The following is a 19,912-nucleotide window of genomic DNA, read 5'->3' as shown; positions in this document are numbered from 1 at the left end:
GTCTGCATTTGGCAACATCAATGTAGAGAAGACTAGAATATAGAATATATAGACAGAGAATATAGAATACTAAATTGGAAGAAGTACAAGTGACTCACTACTTCACCTGGAAGGAGTCTGTTGGGCTTTGCAGAGTGAGAAGGGAGAAGATAAAAGGGCAGGTGTTGCATCTTCTATGCTTGCATGGAAAAGTGTTGTGGGAAGAGGAGTGGGAAGGGAACTTGTGTTTAATAGTGACATCATGCTGGAGGTGGCAGAAATGGTGGAGGATGATCTGTTGAAAAGGGTGACTTGTGGGATGGAAGGTCAGGACAAGGGGACCTTAATATCGTTCTCAGAAGGAGGGGAAGGGGTGAGAACATAAGTGTGTGAAGCGGAATGGATGTGGTCGAGGTCGCTGCCAACCATAGTTGGGAGTCCTCTTTTGAGACAAGATAGCATCTTGAAAGCATGGAAGATGGCATTGTCGGAACAGATGTGATGGGAATGGGGAAACTGCAAGAATTGAATAGAGTCCTTTAGGAAATGAAGTGTGAGGAATTGTATTTGAGGTAGTTGTGTGAGGCAGTGGCTGTATTGTAAATATTGGTTGATAGCCTATCCCCAGAATTGGAGACAAGTAAGTCAAGGAAGGGAAAGGAAGAGTCTGAGATGGACCACACAAAGGCAAGAGAAAAGAGTGGAAATTGGATGCAAAATTGTTGAAATTTTACAGTTTGGGGCGAGAGCAGAAAATGACACCTATTCATTCATAAGAGTACTGGAATAAAGAAGTGAGGGAGGGGGCCTGAATAGGATTGGAACAGTGTTCCACATATCCCACAGAAAGTCAGGCATAGCTAGAACCTTTGTGGGAACCAATAGCAATATCTTTCATTTGGAGGAAGTGAGTGAGTTGAAAGTGAAATTGCTCATACAGTCATTGTGGAGTCAGGAGGGCTAAAAGGGGTCATGAAAAGTCACTGGCAACCAGGATTAAGGAAAATTCCAAGGCCTTTTATACATATGTAAAAAGCAAGAGGGTAGCCAGGGAAAGGGTAGGCCCACTCAGGGACAGAGGTGGGAATCTGTGTGTGGAGCCAGAAGAAATGGGAGAGATACTAAATGAATATTTCTCATCAGTATTCACCAAAGAAAAGGACTTAGCGGTCGATTTGTCTTGGGAAGAGTGTGTAGATAGCCTGGATCATGTTGAGATAAAAAAGAGGTGTTAGGCGTCTTGAAGAATATTAAGGTGGATAAGTCCCCAGAGCCAGATGGGATCTACTCCAGAGTACCGAGGGAGGCAAGGGAGGAGATTGCTGGGGCCTTGACAGAAATCTTTGTATCCTCACTGGCTATGGGTGAAGTCCCAGAGGACTGGAGAATGGCCAATGTTGTTCCATTGTTTAAGAAGGATAGCAGGGATAATCCTGGAAATTACAGGCCGTTGAGCCTTACATCAGTGGTAGGGAAATTATTGGAAAAGATTCTGCGTGACAGGATTTACTACCATTTGGAAGCAAATGGGCATATTATTGAGAGGCAGCATGGTTTTATGAAGGGGAGGTCGTGTCTCACTAACTTGATCAAGTTTTCGAGGAAGTGACAGAGATGATCGACGATGGAAGGGCAGTGGATGTTCTATACACGTATTTCAGTAAGGCCTTTGACAAGGTCCCTCATGGCAGACTGGTACAGAAGGTAAAGTGACACGGGATCAGAGGTGAGCTGGTAAGATGGATACAGAATTGGCTTGGTCATAGGAGACAGAGGGTAGCAGTGGAAGGGTGCTTTTCTGAATGGAAAGCTGTGACTAGTGGAGTTCTGCAGGGATCAGTGCTGTTTGTAGTATGTATAAATGATTTGGAGGAAAATGTAACTGGGCTAATTAGTAAGTTTGCTGACGAGACTAAGGTTGGAGGAGTTGCAGATAGTGAAGAGGATTGTCAAAGGATACAACGGGATATAGATTGGTTGGAGACTTGGGCGGAGAAATGGCAGATGGAATTTAATCCGAACAAATGCGAGGTCATGCATTTTGGAAGGTCTAATACAGGCAGGAATTATACAGTAAATGGCAGAACCCTTAAGTGAATTAACGGGCAGAGGGATCTGGATGTACAGTCCACCGGTCACTGAAAGTGGCAATGCAGGTGGATAAAAACAAAAAACTGCGGATGCTGGAAATCCAAAACAAAAACAAAATTACCTGGAAAAACTCAGCAGGTCTGGCAGCATCGGCGGAGAAGAAAAGAGTTGACGTTTCGAGTCCTCATGACCTTTCAACAGAACTGAGTGAATATTAGGAGAGGGGTGAAATGTAAGCTGGTTTAAGGTAGGGGAGGGTGGGGGGAGTGGTTGTACGGATAAGCAAGCAGTAATAGGAGCAGATAATCAAAATATGTCACCAGACAGAAGAACAAAGAGCTGTTGAAGGTGGTGATATTATCTAAATGAACGTGCTAATTAAGAATGGATGGCAGGACACACAAGATACAGCTCTAGTGGGGGTGGGGTGGAAAGGCTAACAGCGCATAAAAGATATAGATTTAAAAATAATGGAAATAGGTGGGAAAGAAAAATCTATACAAGTTATTGGAAAAAACAAAAGGAAGGGGGAAGAAACAGAAAGGGGTGGGGATGGAGGAGGGAATTCAAGATCTAAAGTTGTTGAATTCAATATTCAGTCCGGAAGGCTGTAAAGTGCCTAGTTGGAAGATGAGGTGCTGTTCCTCCAGTTTGCGTTGGGCTTCACTGGAACAATGCAGCAAGCCAAGGACAGACATGTGGGCAAGAGAGCATGGTGGGGTGTTAAAATGGCAAGTGACAGGGAGGTTTGGGTCTTTCTTGCGGACAGACCGTAGGTGTTCTGCAAAGTGGTCGCTCAGTTTGCGTTTGGTCTCTCCAATGTAGAGGAGACTGCATTGGGAGCAACGAATGCAGTAGACTAAGTTGGGGGAAATGCAAGTGAAATGCTGCTTCACTTGAAAGGAGTGTTTGGGCCCTTGGACGGTGAGGAGAGAGGAAGTGAAGGGGCAGGTGTTGCATCTTTTGCATGGGCATGGGGAGGTGCCATAGGTGGGGGCTGAGGAGTTGGGGGTGATGGAGGAGTGGACCAGGGTGTCCCGGAGGGAGCGATCTCAACGGAATGCCGACAGGGGGGTTGAAGGGAAGATGTGTTTGGTGGTGGCATCATGCTGGAGTTGGCGGAAATAGCGGAGGATGATCCTTTGAATGCGGAGGCTGGTGGGGTGATAAGTGAGGACAAGGGGACCCTATCATGTTTCTAGGAGGGAGGAGAAGGCATGAGGGTGGATGCGTGGGAGATGGGCCGGACACGGTTGAGGGCCCTGTAACGACCGTGGGTGGAAAACCTCGGATAAGGAAGAAGGAGGACATGTCAGAGGAACTGTTTTTGAAGGTAGCTTCTTCAGAATACATGACAGGAAGCGGCGTGTGAGGCGCTGTAGTCGAGGTAGCTGTGGGAGTCGGTAGGCTCGTAATGGATATTGGTGGACAGTCTATCACCAGAAATTGAGACAGAGAGGTCAAGGAAGGGAAGGGAAGTGTCAGAGATGGACCATGAGAAAATGATGGAGGGGTGGAGATTGGGAGCAAAATTAATAAATTTTCCAGGTCCCGACGAGAGTATGAAGCAGCACCGAAGTAATCATCGATGTATCGGAGAAAGAGTTGTGGGAGGGGGCCGGAGTAGGACTGCAACAAGGAATGTTCCACATACCCCATAAAGAGTCAGGCATAGCTGGGGCCCATGCGGGTACCCATAGCCACACCTTTCATTTGGAAGAAGTGAGAGGATTTCTCCTTTAATTTCTCCTTTAACTCCCTCACTTCCTCCAAATAAAAGGTGTGGCTATGGGTACCTGCATGGGCCCCAACTATGCCTGTCTCTTTATGGGGTATGTGGAACATTCCTTGTTGCATTCCTACTCTGGCCCCCTCCCACAACTCTTTCTCCGGTACATCAATGATTACTTCGGTGCTGCTTCATGCTCTCGTCGGGACCTGGAAAAATTTATTGATTTTGCTTCCAATCTCCACCCCTCCATCATTTTCACATGGTCCATCTCTGACACTTCCCTTCCCTTCCTTGACCTCTCTGTCTCAATTTCTGGTGATAGACTGTTCACCAATATCCATCACAAGCCTACGGAGTCCCACAGCTACCTCGACTACAGCTCCTCACACCCCGCTTCCTGTAAGGACTCCATCCCATTCTCTCAGTTCCTTCGCCTCCGTCGCATCTATTCTGATGATGCTACCTTCAAAAACAGTTCCTTTGACATGTCCTCCTTCTTCCTTAACCAAGGTTTTCCATCCACGGTTGTTGTCAGGGCCCTCAACCGTGTCCGGCCCATCTCCTGTGCATCCGCCCTCACGCCTTCTCCTCCCTCCTAGAAACATGATAGGGTCCCCCTTGTCCTCACTTATCACCCCACCAGCCTCCGCATTCAAAGGATCATCCTCTGCCATTTCCGCCAACTCCAGCATGATCCCACCACCAAACACATCTTCCCTTCACCTCCCTGGCAGCATTCCGTAGGGATCGCTCCCTCCGGGACACCCTGGTCCACTCCTCCATCACCCCCAACTCCTCAGCCCCCACCTATGGCACCTCCCCATGCCCATGCAAAAGATGCAACACCTGCCCCTTCACTTCCTCTCTCCTCACCGTCCAAGGGCCGAAACGCACCTTTCAAGTGAAGCAGCATTTCACTTGCATTTCCCCCAACTTAGTCTACTGCATTCGTTGCTCCCAATGCAGTCTCCTCTACATTGGAGAGACCAAATGTAAACTGAGCGACCACTTTGCAGAACACCTACGGTCTGTCCGCAAGAAAGACCCAAACCTCCCTGTCACTTGCCATTTTAACACCCCACCATGCTCTCTTGCCCACATGTCTGTCCTTGGCTTGCTGCATTGTTCCAGTGAAGCCCAATGCAAACTGGAGGAACAGCACCTCATCTTCCGACTAGGCACTTTACAGCTTTCCGGACTGAATATTGAATTCAACAACTTTAGATCTTGAATTCCCTCCTCCATCCCCACCCCCTTTCTGTTTCTTCCCCCTTCCTTTTGTTTTTTCCAATAATTTGTATAGATTTTTCTTTCCCACCTATTTCCATTATTTTTAAATCTATATCTTTTATACGCTGTTAGCCTTTCCACCCCACCCCCACTAGAGCTGTATCTTGTGTGTCCTGCCATCCATTCTTAATTAGCACATTCGTTTAGATAATATCACCACCTTCAACAGCTCTTTGTTCTTCTGTCTGGTGACATATTTTGATTATCTGCTCCTATTACTGCTTGCTTGTCCCTATAACACCCACCCCCCACCTTAAACCAGCTTACATTTCACCCCTCTCGTAATATTCACTCAGTTCTGTTGAAAGGTCATGAGGACTCGAAACGTCAACTCTTTTCTTCTCCGCCGATGCTGCCAGACCTGCTGAGTTTTTCCAGGTAATTTTGTTTTTGTTTTGTGAAGCAGGTGGATAAGGTAGGAAGGCATATGGCATGCTTCCCTTCATTGGCAGGGGTATTGAGTATAAAAGCTGGGAAGTCATGCTGCAGCTGTATAGAACCTTGGTTAGGCCACACCTAGAATATTGCATGCAATTCTAATCACCACATTACCAGAAGGATATGGAGGTGTTGGAGAGGGTGCAGAGGAGGTTTACCAGGATGCTGCCTGGTCTGGAGGTTATTAGCTATGAGGAGAGGTTGGAGAAACTCGGATTGTTCTCACTAGAGCGATGGAGATTGAGGGGCGACTTGATAGAAGTTTACAAAATTATGAGTGGCATGGACAGAGTAGATAGTCAAGCTTTTTCCCAGGGGACATAGATTTAAGGTGAGAGGAGAAAACTATAGAGGAGATGTGCAGGGCAAGTTTTTTACGCAGAGGGTGGTGAGTGTCTGGAATTCGCTGCCAGAGGAGGTGGTGGAAGCAGGTACGATAGTGGTGTTTAAGAGGCAGCTTGACAAATACATGAATAGGATGGGAATAGAGGGATACGGACCGTGGAAGTGCAAAATGTTTTAGTTGAAGGGCAATATGATCGGCGCAGGCTTGGAGGGCCGAAGGGCTTGTTCCTGTGCTGTACTTTTCTTTGTTCTTTGTATTATGGCAGAGAAGTTGGTCATTTAGCCCATCGAGTCCATGCCGGCTTTCCAAAGAGCAATCAATCAGTCCCATTCCCCTTTATCCTCATAGCCTTGCAGGTTTATTTTTCCCTAATCCCCTGCAATTTCCTCTCAAAATAATTGATTTTCCTCATTTCCTCCACCCTTGAAGGCAGCGAGTTCCAGGTTTTTGAAAAAACGTTCTCTCTCCCATCAACATCGAAGCAACTCAGAATATTTCACAGACCATTTTGTCAATGATTTACTTAAGCAATTTTGTTAAGGCTATTTTAATGTCGGATTGACTTTTTGTGCAGCCACAAGTTCCTTGCTTCTGCCTTCAGGGAGCTATGACATGCGGTGGGGGGATATTAAGTGCTTTCATTGTTGTTTTTGAAGCAAACAGAATCCTCTCTGGAAAAAATACCAAGCTATTTTATTTGTATTGGATAAGATATTCATCCTGGTAGTGTATTTTTCAGTTTTTTTTCAAATGAGAGATGTTTTTAGATGAAACCAAGAATCAAGGTACTGTTACCCCAACTAAAGAGAACAGGTGCATATTTAGTGGGTACAATTTTCTTTCCAGGTTTGGGTGCCTGGTGTCCTAAAACTTGAGCTCCTATTTAAAATTAATGGATCAGTTTTGGGATGTGCATATAGTCAGTATAACTAGACCCACTAGGGAGATTGGAAATCTTAATTGGGCCTTTGAGGCTGAATGGATGAGGATATCTCTTTGTGGTAACCTTGACATTTTTGCAAATTGGGGGAACAAATTAAACGGCGAGCAGTTATTCTTCATGTTACTAATTCCTAAACAGCAAACACAAGGCTTTAGGTGATGCATTAGGTAATAGCCTCTTGTGACAAACAGTGTGCCACACTGCAACTTTTCCCACCTGTTTAAATCCTATTATGAAACACTTGGAAAAAGAAAGCAATCCACTATGCTTTGAATAGAAATAAGGTGCAGGCGTACAGGGAAAAGGCAGGGCAATGGCACTAGGTCATAATGCTCATTTGGAGAGCCGGTGCAGACACGATGGACTGATTGGCTGCCTTCTGTGCCATTAAGATTCTCTGTTCGAATTACTGATCTTTTAGTCTCAATTTGTACCTGGTTTAGCTCTCTACACTTGGAGTTTGTCTTGATAAAATTGTTAATAGTATGGGAGAGTCTCACAAATAAGCGAGTAAAAACTAAATGTGGTTGCCAACTGTAAGCCATTTTGCAGTTTTCTTTGTGTCTAATTAATGTAGTGCTTCTACATGAGCTCTGAAGGTTGAGCAATCCTTTACCTAAAAAGCACATTCAACTGTATACAACTCTATTCAGGCCCATTTGGTACTGTCAAGTCTCTGCTGCCTATACAGTATTCCTTGGTTGGAATGGAAAATTTTGTTAATTTTGACCACCAGGTGACAGCATTGCACACTTCATTTTTGAGACTATTTTCTAGCACAATACAAGGTTAAGTTTTATTTTGAGACATTTTATGTATGTATCTTGTTTAAAGTATTGGTATGCATTCTGATCACTTTATTTATATAAAAATGATACCAGGTGAACAAAATGGGAGTCGGAACCCTGGTGGTCTACAGATTGGTGATCTTGTAAATATTGATCTGGATCTAGAGATTGTTCAGTCGTTACAACATGGACATGGTGGTTGGACTGATGGTATGTTTGAGACATTAACAACCACTGGCACGGTCTGTGGCATTGATGAAGATCATGACATTGTAGTACAGTATCCAAGTGGCAACAGGTATGTAGAAAAAGATCAGAAGAGAAAATTGCACAGTACTGAAATACGTCAGAAACAAGTCTTTTTAGCTTATGGCATTTCAGTTCTTGAAGTCAAGCTTCTGAATGACTTTTTATGCCTATAGGTGGACATTCAATCCTGCAGTTCTTACTAAAGCTAATGTGGTTAGAAGTGGGGATGCAGTTCAGGGAGCGGAAGGTGGATCGTCACAGTTCAATGTTGGTGACCTGGTTCAAATATGTTATGACTTGGAGAGAATCAAGCTTCTTCAGCGAGGTCATGGAGAATGGGCTGAAGCAATGCTTCCTGTAAGTAGGAATTAATTTTTTATAGCTACGTTTTAAGAATGCATTTACACTGGAATTTTAGTGTTTGTGGAGCTATTGCTGTTTTGCACACGTCCTAAACTGGGAGGGTAAACTTGGAATTAGAACCTAACCTGGATTTGGAATGAAAAGGAAAGGGGCTCCTTACAAGGAGCAGGCTTTCACTGCTTCAGTTTGACACTATGTGGGGTAAAAAATCCCTTATGTTTTCAAATAATATGGGGCTGTTACCTTATTTGTGAATCCAGTCTATCCCTCAGTTGGTTCTTTATCCTTTCAGTTTTGTCTTTTTTTTCTACCACCAACGTTTTTGTTATTTACACTCAGAGCTCAGTTTACTGTTTCCAGAATGATGCTCTGTTACATCCTGAGAAATGTGTGGCTGCAGCAGAAAAAGTTGAATTTCACTTGAGCTTTTGAAAACTATCGAAAGTTACAAGAACTTTGCTGTCATCAGGACTGGAAGAAATGAGAGATTTAACCATTAAATCTGTAACTTCTGGTTAAGATTTTATTTTACAGGATGTGGGTGTTGCTGGGTAGGCCAGCATTTATTGTGCATCTCTCATTACCCTTGTGAAGGTGATGGTGAGCCAACTTCATGAACCTCTGAGGTCCATGCAGTGTAGATACACCCTGAGTACTGTTAGGAAGTTCTAGGATTTTAACCCAGCAACAGTGAAGGAATAGTGGAATAGATCCAAGTCAGAATGTTGTGTTGCTTGGAGGGGAACTTGCAGGTGATGGTGTTCTCATGCATCTGCTGCCCCTGCCCTCCTAGGTGGTAGAGGTCGAGGGTTTGGAAGGTGTTGCCAAAGGAGCCTTGATGAACTGCTGAAGTGCAACTTGTAGCTTTTAAAAATTCATTCATGGGATGTGGGTGTCGCTGGCCAGGCCAGCATTTATTGCCTATCCTGAACTGCCCTTGCGAAGGTGGTGGTGAGCTGTCATCTTAAACAACTGCAGTCCTTGTGGTATCGGTACACCCATAATGCTGTTAGGGAGCAATTCCAGGATTTTGACCAAGAGACAGTGAAGGAGCAGCAATGTAGTTCCAAGTTATAATGGTGAGTGGCTTGGAGGGGAGCTTCCAGGTGGTGGTATTCCCATGTGCCTGCTCTCCTTGTCCTTCCAGATGGTGGTGCTCGTGGGTTTGGAAGATGCTGTCTAAGGAGCCTTGGTGAGTTCCTGCAATGCACTATATAGATGGTACACACTGATGCCCGTGCGTGTTGGTGGTGCAGGCAGTGAATGTTTGCGGAAAGGTTGCCAATCAAGTGGGCTGCTTTGTCCTGGATGAGCTTCTTGAGTGTTGTTGGAGCTGTACTCATCCAGGCAAGGGGAGAGTAAACCATCATGCTCCTGACATGTGCCTTGTAGATGATGGACAGGCTTTGGGGAGTGAGGAGGTGAGTTACTCACTACAGAATTCCCAGCCTCTGACATGCTCATGTAGCCACAGTATTTCTATGGCTATTCCAGTTCAGTTTCTGGTTAATGGTAATACCCAGGATGTTGACAGTGGGGGGTTCAGCGATGGTAATGCCATTGAATATTAAGATGAAAATTCATCACCTGAAGCAATTCTTTGGCTCTCTCCATGGATGCTGCCTGACTTATGGAGTGTTTCCAGTATTTTATTTATCTCTTTTTTATTTCCGATCCCCAGCACCTGTTCCTGTTAAATGTTTTGAATCTTTTGAAAAATATACAGCACAGAAATAATATGACCTTATCGCTGCGTAAGCCAGTCGTAGTTTTAAACTCTTGTCAATGATTGGAAAGTTTGGGTGAGAGAATCAGAAATACAACAGTCTGACCAGGAGACTTAGAAATTTAGCTACTAAAGGGTATAGGTGCAAATTGAAGTATTGAAAATAGTGAAATCTTTCCACAACTCAATAATACTGAGAATACTAGCATATTGTCTAAACTGTGAAATGTTTTTGTTTTGATACAGACTTTGGGGAAAGTTGGGCGTGTCCAACAGATTTACTCTGACAGTGATTTGAAAGTAGAAGTTTGTGGGACTTCTTGGACATACAATCCTGCAGCTGTTACTAAAGTGGCATCGGCTGGATCTGCAGTGAGCAATGCATCTGGTGGTACATATCGACCTCTGAAACAAGTTCCTCTTTCCTTTTGTATTCTTATTATATACCAGTTACACTAGGTGTTGCTCACTGTGCTTAAAGGGCAGTATATTGCTGTCCATGCAGTTCAGCATCAGCCAAAATAAGAACACTTCAAGAATAGTTTTGCTTAATTTTGTTATAGTCACTGAAAAGTTGACCAATTAGTTGTTTGGTAGTACAGAACTTGAATATTGCTGAAAAAAGAGACATATTAAAGCTTATTCGACTTGCACTTCCCTGTTCACCCCTTCAAATTGTACCTAGAATCTGACCCCTTCCATGACCAGGCCACAGAATCTGTCTTCCTAAATTGATAGCAAATGACAAGAACTTGTTTTCTCTCTTCTGAGTTCTTCTGTTTTAAATTTTATTTTGATGTTGGAATTCTAGCAGTTGCCAGCATCTTGCAGCATAGGGGATGCTGGCATCTGGCACTGTTGGAGTGGGGTAGTGATCTGTGATCTGTGGTCTTGTGGGAGGAAGTGCGAATAGAGTGAGAGGTGATCTTATAGAAAAACATTACCCTGAGGAGACTTGTCAAGGATGTTCCCCTTGTAGTAGAGACTAGAACTTGGGGACACGGTTTGGGGGTACTGGGTCTCCGAGTTGGGACGGAGATGAGGAGAAATTTTTTCTGGGGGTTTTTAGTCTGTGGAATTTTTTTTCCTGGAGAGCAGTGGGACTGAGTTAGATAGATCCTTGACTGACAAGGGAAAGTAGAGGCCATAATCGGATCAAATGGCGGAGCAGGCTCAAGGGACTGAATGGTCTACTGCTGCTCCTAATTTGTATGTTCGTATGAATGGGACTAAGGTCATGGTTAATTTGTTTTGGGTCATTGCCCTAGAATTACGCTTCTGGCAATAAACGCTTTCTTGCGAAGTGTCCCGAAGAGTGCAAGACGAAAAGCTTCAACATGTCTTATTTTCGGCATTATTTGACCAATTGTTAAATGTTTATATGTAGTGTTCCACACATGCTTTTCAGTATCACTTGTGGAGCTGGTCCTACCCCACTGCTTAACGGCTTTATAATTGCAGATCATAATGCACACTGATCAAAATGTTGTTGCAATTTAACTCATATTATCTGTATTACACTGAAAATCCCTCCATACTGTTACATCCTAACATTTGACTTTGTCCTTTTTAAATGTCCTTATGCCTTTTGCTAACGTAAAATTCCACTCTGCCCCATAATGTTGCCAGGCAATTAACAACCCCTTAATCTTAGCTCTATGTAAATTTTAGTGCATGTGGAACAGCTACAAATTGAAAATGACTCCTCAGGCTATGAAATGCAGGCCTTGAATGTAAAAAAAAAAATAGTGGGACAGCAAAATAAGGAGGTCCAGGTTTGTAATATTGCTAACCTGTGTGGAACAAACTAATAGCTGAGAATGGCTGCTGAGCAGTCGACAAGTTGGGTTGGCTGTCGAGAATGATATGAGGCTATTGATAGCGGCCAAGAATCAGATGACGCAGAGAAACCAACCAGTGAGAATAAGGAATGGGTGAGAGGAACCTAGTGGAGGTGAAGACTAAGAAAAATGCTGAAAGTTGACAGGTTTGACTGAAGAACAGTCCTGTGTTAGAACCTTGCAATATATCTAGCCAAGGAGGATAGTGGGAAAATGCACATAAGATGAAAGCCAAACTCATTAGGCCGTTGAAAGATGGTTAACTTAAGTGGCCTCCCCGTAATATGATTGAAGATGAGTCAATGTCTGATGTTCAACTTGGGCATCAGTTTTGTAAATGATGACTTTTGAGAGCAAATTTATTGAACAAATGGGCAATAGAAATTGAGCTTTCCTTGCTGGTCGATTTGATTCATTGCTTTCTAGGCTAACAAAATAATGAGCTCCCTTTCAGCCAGCATTACAAATTGCTAAAAATGAGCAGTAAGTTATAATTTATCTTTTAAGATATGCTCATATCCCTAAGGCTTCCAGTACTACTATCTAACTTTGTTTCCCAGTTTCTGGGGCACCACTATGATGGATGTTATCTCTTCATTGCTACTTTCTTCCCAACCTATGTTTGTCTTTGCACCTCATGATTTCTAATTAGTCTAGGCCAAAGGTTGGCAATCTTAATAATGAGAGCATTTTTAAAACGTAGTGAAAATCGCAAGATCATGAGAGCCGCAATGCTGCTATATAAATGCCAATAATAATGAACAAGACACATCTCGACAACATTTTCAAGGTTTTAGAGTAAAGTTAACTGATACTTTCTTGCAAGCACAAGTTCATAAAAGTTTTTAAAAATCCTGAAATATGCCACTTGATTACTATCAAAAGGGGTTTGATTGATCAAGGTCTGGAGCAGTGCAAGTCTTCAATGAGGCACAGGTTGCAGACCCCCTGGTATAGGCCCTTTGTTAGCATTCAATTCCTGCCCTGTTCCAGTCTCATCCTCTTCTGAGACTCTGCTTCTCAACTCTTGAGCAAAATCGCGGGCAAGTGAACAAGTTCTTAAAAAAAAAATTGTTTTGTTGGATTGGAGGCCTTCATTGTAGCCTATTTTATTCTGTTTGCAATTTTTTGTTTCACAGAGCGTTTGTCCCAACTGTTGAAAAAATTATTTGAAACACAGGAATCTGGAGACATTAATGAAGAACTTGTTAAAGCTGCAGCCAATGGTGATGTTGCAAAAGTGGAAGAAATAATGGCACGACCAGATGTCGATGTGAGTCTTTCCAATACACATCTTACTCCTTTATGCCAACGTATTAATAGATATCTTCTGTAGAAATTGTAACATAGGAAAAACAAGTCTGGGACAGGAATTAATATAGCCGTAAAAATGTCCAAAAGATTGCCATGGGGATTTTCAATGGGTATTTAAATTAATTTTTGCCTAATCGTTTCCATGAGTAACATGTTGCCTGTGATCAATAGGATGAATGGCGTGCTAATTGGCCTTTGACAAGGTCACTTAACCAAGCCAAGAGAAGGCATTTGAGCAGCTTGGATATGACTCCCAACTCTGCTAGGCCCCACTGTACCGGTGTGGAGAGGTGCCAGAGGAGTTCAAGCTCCTTCTAACAGATAGGAAAAGGAAGAGGATTTTAAAAAAGCGTGTGTTGGATTCAAATTACATTTCACCACAGTAGGGCAGAGCTTGTTAGTACTTGTAAGATATCACATTGCTTTTGATGTGGTATTGATTTTTGTTATCACTTTAAAAGAGCGGAATGCCATAATATCACCTGTTTAAATGGAGGATGTGGATGTTGTCTTATTTCTATTAAAAAATCAACTTTCTACTTTGTGAAACCTAACATCTTGTTACATTTATTTTGTCAGTGTTATCATCTGCCATGACTTTGACCTGATTTCTTAGCCATTAACCATTTAATAATTACAAATGCTTGGCTTTTGCTTGTGCCAGCTTCATCAAAGCATGCTTCTGAAATTGAGTTTATGGTTTACATTAGGAACTGGGTGCAATTCTGTCACCTTGTGGCACATTAAAGCCATTACAGTTGCAGAATATTTAAATTTGTTCAACTCTTGTCTATGACTTCACTTTAAGTAGTTCTGAAATAACTTTGTACAAACGTTTGCATGGTCCCAGTGTGGAATTCCATTGTGAATTAACAATATTACATCACAAATGCCCTGTCAAACCAATGCTGTTCTTAATGCCCTAGCATACTAATTTTGCTTATTTTGTTAGTCAATTACAGAATATATCACGAAAAGTGTCTTAATTTACTTTAGTTGAGCTGTGTAAGAATATGATACGCGGCAGGGCAGCCATTTCAAGCTAAGAATTTATAATCGCTTCTTTAGAATTATGGATTTTTTAGTACTCATCAAGGTGAGAGATATTATTTGTAAAGAATGGGACCGTCTTCATTTCAGGCACCAATTGTCAGGATCCAGTGTTTCCTTCAGGCCTGACCTAGTAAATTAGGTGCAGAATAAAGCTGCCCTACCTTGCCCTATCGGCATGACTTAGAGCCATGGCTTGAACCATTGATCCAGCTTCCATTTCCCACATCAGCCACCTTGTGGCTTCTGAGTGGTGTTGCCAGTGAATCTCATGTTGGTGCAATCTTTGTGGGACCCATGCACAATAGGAAATGGATTAAGACCGCTAAAACTAATTTCATGTAGGGCTCTTATGGCCAACAGAGCAAACAGACTTTAACTGTCAGTTTTCCCCTCTACCCCAATTTTTCTGACCTTTTAAAGTTTTCTTTGTCAATTGTAGATTCCTTTTTCACATTATTCTGTAGCATGCAGACTTTGTATCTACCTGTTTTGGTACCTGAACCAATTTTATTGTATAGCTAATGTCCAGAATTTGTGCAGGACTGCTTTGGTTAGCTTGCCGTATGTTAAATCTGTGTTTTTAAAAAAACAAATCCTTAAGTAGAAAGGCTGTCTCTCGAGCTCCCAATACAGTGAGATTATAAGTAGGTGACTTATTGTGTGGTACGATGTTGCATGTTGGTGAATTAATAATCCACAGTAGAGGCATTTCTTACATTTCTTTCTTTGAAGGTTCAGTAGTACACTAGCTTTATCAAGTTCCAACTGGCTCTTGATGAAGGTGCTACGTTAACCTCATGCTTAACACAATTCTAATGTAAGTAAAATAAAATAAAAACCCCAAATATATAACCAGGATCCCTATATTAAAGCTATAATAACCAATGTATTCTAATTTTCTTTTTGGGAGTGCAAGTTTGACCAATATGTACACTCCAATATGAAAAGTTGCGATAAAATACTATTTAGTTGGTCCTCACATTTGTCATTGGGAAAATGCTAGAATTCATTATTAAGGAGGTAGTAGCAGGACATTTAGCAAATCAGACAGATTCAAAGTAGTTTGATGAAAGGGAAATGCTACTTGATATTAATTAGAGTTCTTTGAGGATGTAACAAACAGTGTGGACAAAGGGGAACAAGTAGATGTAGGGTAATTGCGTTTCCAAAGACATTCAAAAAGGTGCCACACACAAAGTTACTGCACAAGATAAGAATTCATGGTGTTGCGGATGATACATTAGCATGGATAGAGGATTGGCTAACTAACAAGGAACAGAGAATCGGGATAAATGATTATTTTGAGGTTAGCAAGCTGTAACGAGTGGAGTGTCAAAGGGATCAGTGCTGGGGCCTCAACTATTTATGATCTATATTAATGACTTGGATGAAGCGACTGAGTGTATTGTAGCCAAATTAGCTGATGACACAAAGATAGGTAGGAAGACAAGTTGTGAGGAGGATACCAAGAATTTGCAAAGGGATATTGATGGGTTAAGTGAGTAGGCAAAAATTTGGCAGATACAGTATAATGGCAATGTGTACCATCTACAAAATTCACTGCAGGAACCAAGGCTTCTTAGACAGTATCTTTCAAACCCAATACCGCTACCATCTAGAAGGACAGGGCAGCAGACACATGGGAACACCACCACATGGAAATTCTCCTTCAAGCCACACACAATCCTGACTTGGAAATATTTTGTCGTTGCTTTACTGTCGTTGGGTCACAATCCTGGAACTCCCTCCCGAACAGCACTGTGGATGTACCTACACCACATGGATTGCAGTGGTTCAAGAAGGCAGCTCATCACGAACTTCTGAAGAGGATGGGCGATAAATGCTGGCCTAGCCAGTGATACCCGCATCCCATGAATGAATAAAAAAAAAAAATGTGGGAAAATATGAGGTTGCCCACTTGGCAGGAAAAACAGAGAAATGTAATATTTAAATGGGGAGAGACTGCAGAATGCTGTGGCGCAGGAGGATCTCAGCTCCTTGTACATGAATATCAAAAAGTTAACATGCAAGTACAGCAAAGAATTAACAAGCAAATAGAATGTTAGCCTTTACTGGAAGGTGGATGCAGTATAAAGATAGGGAAGTCTTGCTAGAACTGTACAAGGCATTGGTGAGATCACACCTCGATTACTGGGCACAGTTTTGATCTCCTTATTTAAGGAGGGAAACACTTGTGTTGGAGGCAGTTCAGAGAAGGTTCATTAGGTTGATCCCTGAGATGAAGGGGTTGTTTTATGTGAAAAATGTGAGCAGTTGGTCCTATACTCGTTGGAGTTTAGAAGAATGAGAGGTGATCCTCTTGAAATATGTAAGATTCTGAAGGGGCTTAAGAGGGTGGATGCTAAGAGGGTGTATCCGCTCGTGAGGGAATCTAGAATTGGGTGGCACATTTTAAAAATAAAGAGTCTCCATTTAAGACCGAAACGAAGAGGAATTTCTCCTCTGAGGGTCTTTAGTCTTTGAAATTCTCTTCCCCAGAGAGTGGTGGTGGCTGGGTCATTTAATATACTCGGCTGATTTAGACAGTTTTTTTATCTACATGGGAGTAGGAGCTTATAGGAGGCAGGCAGGAAAATGGAGTTAAGGCCACAACCATTAGCCATGATCTTACTGAATAGTGGAGCAAGCTCGAGGAGCCAAATGGCCTATTCATGCTCGTACTTCTTACGATATGATTTTCAGACCATGGATTCGGGAATTTGTGTTGAAAATTTTCATCTCTAGTGTTTGGTTGAGATTTATTATTGGAGATGACAGGGAGATCTTTTCTGTTGATGCTAGCTTGGCTTAGTTCATAGTACTCTCTCCTCTGGGCCATAAATTTGTGTGTTCCATTGGCTCTTTATCAGGATTTGACTTTATAAACTAGACCTGACACTCCAGTGTAGAACTGAAGACATGCCATCTGCATTGTTGGAGATATTATTCTTTGGTTGAGACACTTAACCAAATTCTCACCATCCAGTGATATTGAAGACTCCTTGGCACTATTTGAAGAGGAACAGATGTTCACTAGCCAATATATTGCTGGCAAGCAAGATCACGAAAAAAATCAACAGGTTGTTTCATTGCAGTTGGTAGGATGTCCCCGGTACAAAACTCCTGTTTGCATTCGGCTCTATCACATGATTGTACATCAAAAGTAGTTATAGGAACTGCTTTCAAGTGCTTATTTTAAAGCATATTAATGATTTGAAGGTAGCCAAATGCAACACTCCAAAAATGGATTAAAGGGAGTTATTATTTCTTTGTTCCACTCCCCTTGTTCCATATCAACTACATTTTCCATAATGTAATTTGTGTTCTAGCTTCTTTCAAGTTGGGAGTATTATTTTAGAATTGAGAGAGAGTAGTATTTCAGAATTCAAATGAAGACAATTGATTGTTTTTATTGTGTTTAACCTGCAGGTGAATGGTCAGTGTGCAGGACACACTGCAATGCAGGCAGCCAGCCAGAATGGACATGTGGATGTTCTGAAGCTGCTTCTCAAGCACAATGTTGACTTAGAAGCTGAGGTGGGTTTTTTAGATTCTTTACATTCTTGACATTTATATAAAATGACTTTTGACCTTGATCATGACCTTTTTGATGGTAATGAAATGGCTTATTTTGTTTTTAAAAAACTTTTATTAACATTGCACTTGTGAGAATATATCATTTAATTAACGTTTTGTGAAAATGCTTAAAGTATTATTCAAATGTGTGTCTCTTGCTTTACGCTATTATTGGCATTTACGTAACAGCATTGCTGCTCTTCAGTTGCATTTTTGACTAAATTTTTAAAATGGCTCTTGTTAGTAATGTTGTTGACTCTGGGTTAGGGCTCCTGCCAAATAAGAGTTTTTAATGCTAATGCATGGAATGCAAAAAATAAATACAAATGCACGAAATGCAAGAAATAACCTAAATGATTTTGAGGCTCAAATACAGCTTAGAGGGTATGACATGGTGGCTATTGTTGAGGCATGGCTGCAAGTTGGCCATAATTAGGAGTTGAATATTCCAGATATATTTGTCCAGATTTTGTGGTCAGTGACACATGATGCCCATAGAATCTTTATGGACTGTTGAGTGGCAACTTGGAGTCATCGGATGTCTGAAACAATGTGATGCCCTTTACAGGGGTTCAGGGACCTATGTGAACAAGGCAAGGAATAGTATCCATCTCCTCAGCCAATTGGATTGAAGAATCCCTTTTGAGATCTGCAAAGTCTAAATCAGGATTTGTTAAAATATTTAATACAATGCAAAATCATCCATAAAAAGTGAAATGGGGGCAAGGAAATGGGATTGAGAGAGAGAAGAGACAGAAAAAGTAAAGAAAACTAATATTTAATTTTTAAAAAGTCTTTAATAATTAAAACCTGCAAGAATGAGACTGTACACTTGTAAAAGTTAATTTTCATTACCACGGAAGTTGTTTGGTAGTAATTAAGACTTAGCTGGCCATTCAAAATTAACATGTATTTATGTGAACAAGCCCTAAATTTTTCTGACATGTCTGGTGGGTATCCAGTGGGTGAGCAGAGGAACCTGACGCTTTTGTATGTATTTCAACACCAAGTCTTTCAGCAAGGTACTGGTGTAGCAAAGCTTATGAAGCAATAAGGTAAATTGGATAGTAAATTTCTGATTTCTTTATTCCCTGGGAAACCCTATTGATTTAAGGGTACTATTATAATAATCAGAGGAAATAGGCGCTGAAAAAGAGTCAGTAGAGACCCTGTTATTAGGATTGAAAAATGAGAGGATTTAAAATAGTAATGGGGGTTTCCTACAAGTCTCCTAACAGCAGCAATGAAATGGCTGAATGTATTAATTCAGATATGTTGCAAAAACAGAGTTTTTAATAGAAGACTTTTATTTTAGTACCAATTAGTAAGACTGGCGTTTGGGACAGGGAAGAGAGGCAAACCTGAACTGCTTTCTTTTAGACCATAAGACATAGGAGCAGAAATTAGGCCAATAGGCGCATTGAGTCTGCCACGCCATTCAATCACGGCTGATAAGTTTCTCAACTCCATTCTCCCACCTTCTCCCCATAACCTTTGATCCCCTTACCAATCAAGAACCTATCTATCTCAGTCTTAAATACACTCAATGACCTGGCCTCCACAGCCTTCTGTGGCAATGAATTCCATTGCTTCACCACTCTCTGGCTAAAGAAGTTTCTCCTCATCTCTGTTCTAAAAGGTCTTCCCTTTACTCTGAGGCTGTGCCCTCAGGTCCTAATCTCTCCTATTAATGGAAACATCTTCCCCACGTCCACTCTATCCAGGCCTTTTAGTATTCTGTAAGTTTCAATTAGATCCCCCCTCATCTTTCTAAACTCCATCGAGTATAGACCTAGAGTCCTCAAACGTTCCTCATATATTAAGCCTTTCATTCCTGGGATCATTCTCGTGACCCTCCTCTGGACCCCCTCCAGGGCCTGTACATCCTTCCTGAGATATGGGGCCCAAAATTGCTCACAATATTCTAAATGTGGTCTGACCAGAGCCTTATAAAGCCTCGGCAGCATATCCCTGCTTTTATATTCTAGTCCTCTCGAAATAAATGCCAACATTGCATTTGCCTTCCTAACTACCATCTCAACCTGCAACCTGCAAGTTTTCTCATCATCCATCCATAAGCAGAGGTGTTTTAATTTTGAAATAGGCTATGATGTGTTTCCCCAAACCCTCAGTTTATGAGGTCAGTTTTTAAAGCGTTACAATATGGCAGATGGTATTTGCCA

At 41.9% G+C, this 19,912-nt stretch overlaps 1 protein-coding gene across 2 annotated transcripts in view; it reads left to right on the top strand.

Annotated features, from left to right (window-relative positions):
* The window catches only part of mib1 (MIB E3 ubiquitin protein ligase 1), a 183,633-nt gene that overhangs the window by 50,721 nt on the left and 113,000 nt on the right, over positions 1 to 19,912 (top strand). For both annotated transcript variants that reach the window (XM_041190600.1, XM_041190599.1), the window contains exons 6-10: positions 7,701 to 7,905; positions 8,030 to 8,213; positions 10,192 to 10,336; positions 12,926 to 13,059; positions 17,583 to 17,690. In XM_041190600.1, the coding sequence (XP_041046534.1) occupies positions 7,701 to 7,905; positions 8,030 to 8,213; positions 10,192 to 10,336; positions 12,926 to 13,059; positions 17,583 to 17,690 (776 nt within the window). The remainder of the gene's footprint in view (positions 1 to 7,700; positions 7,906 to 8,029; positions 8,214 to 10,191; positions 10,337 to 12,925; positions 13,060 to 17,582; positions 17,691 to 19,912) is intronic.

Source organism: Carcharodon carcharias, chromosome 6, assembly GCF_017639515.1.
Source record: "Carcharodon carcharias isolate sCarCar2 chromosome 6, sCarCar2.pri, whole genome shotgun sequence".
Classification (NCBI taxonomy): Eukaryota; Metazoa; Chordata; class Chondrichthyes; order Lamniformes; family Lamnidae; genus Carcharodon; species Carcharodon carcharias.
Note: the sequence above shows the minus strand (reverse complement) of the source record. Positions and strands in the feature narration are given on the sequence as shown.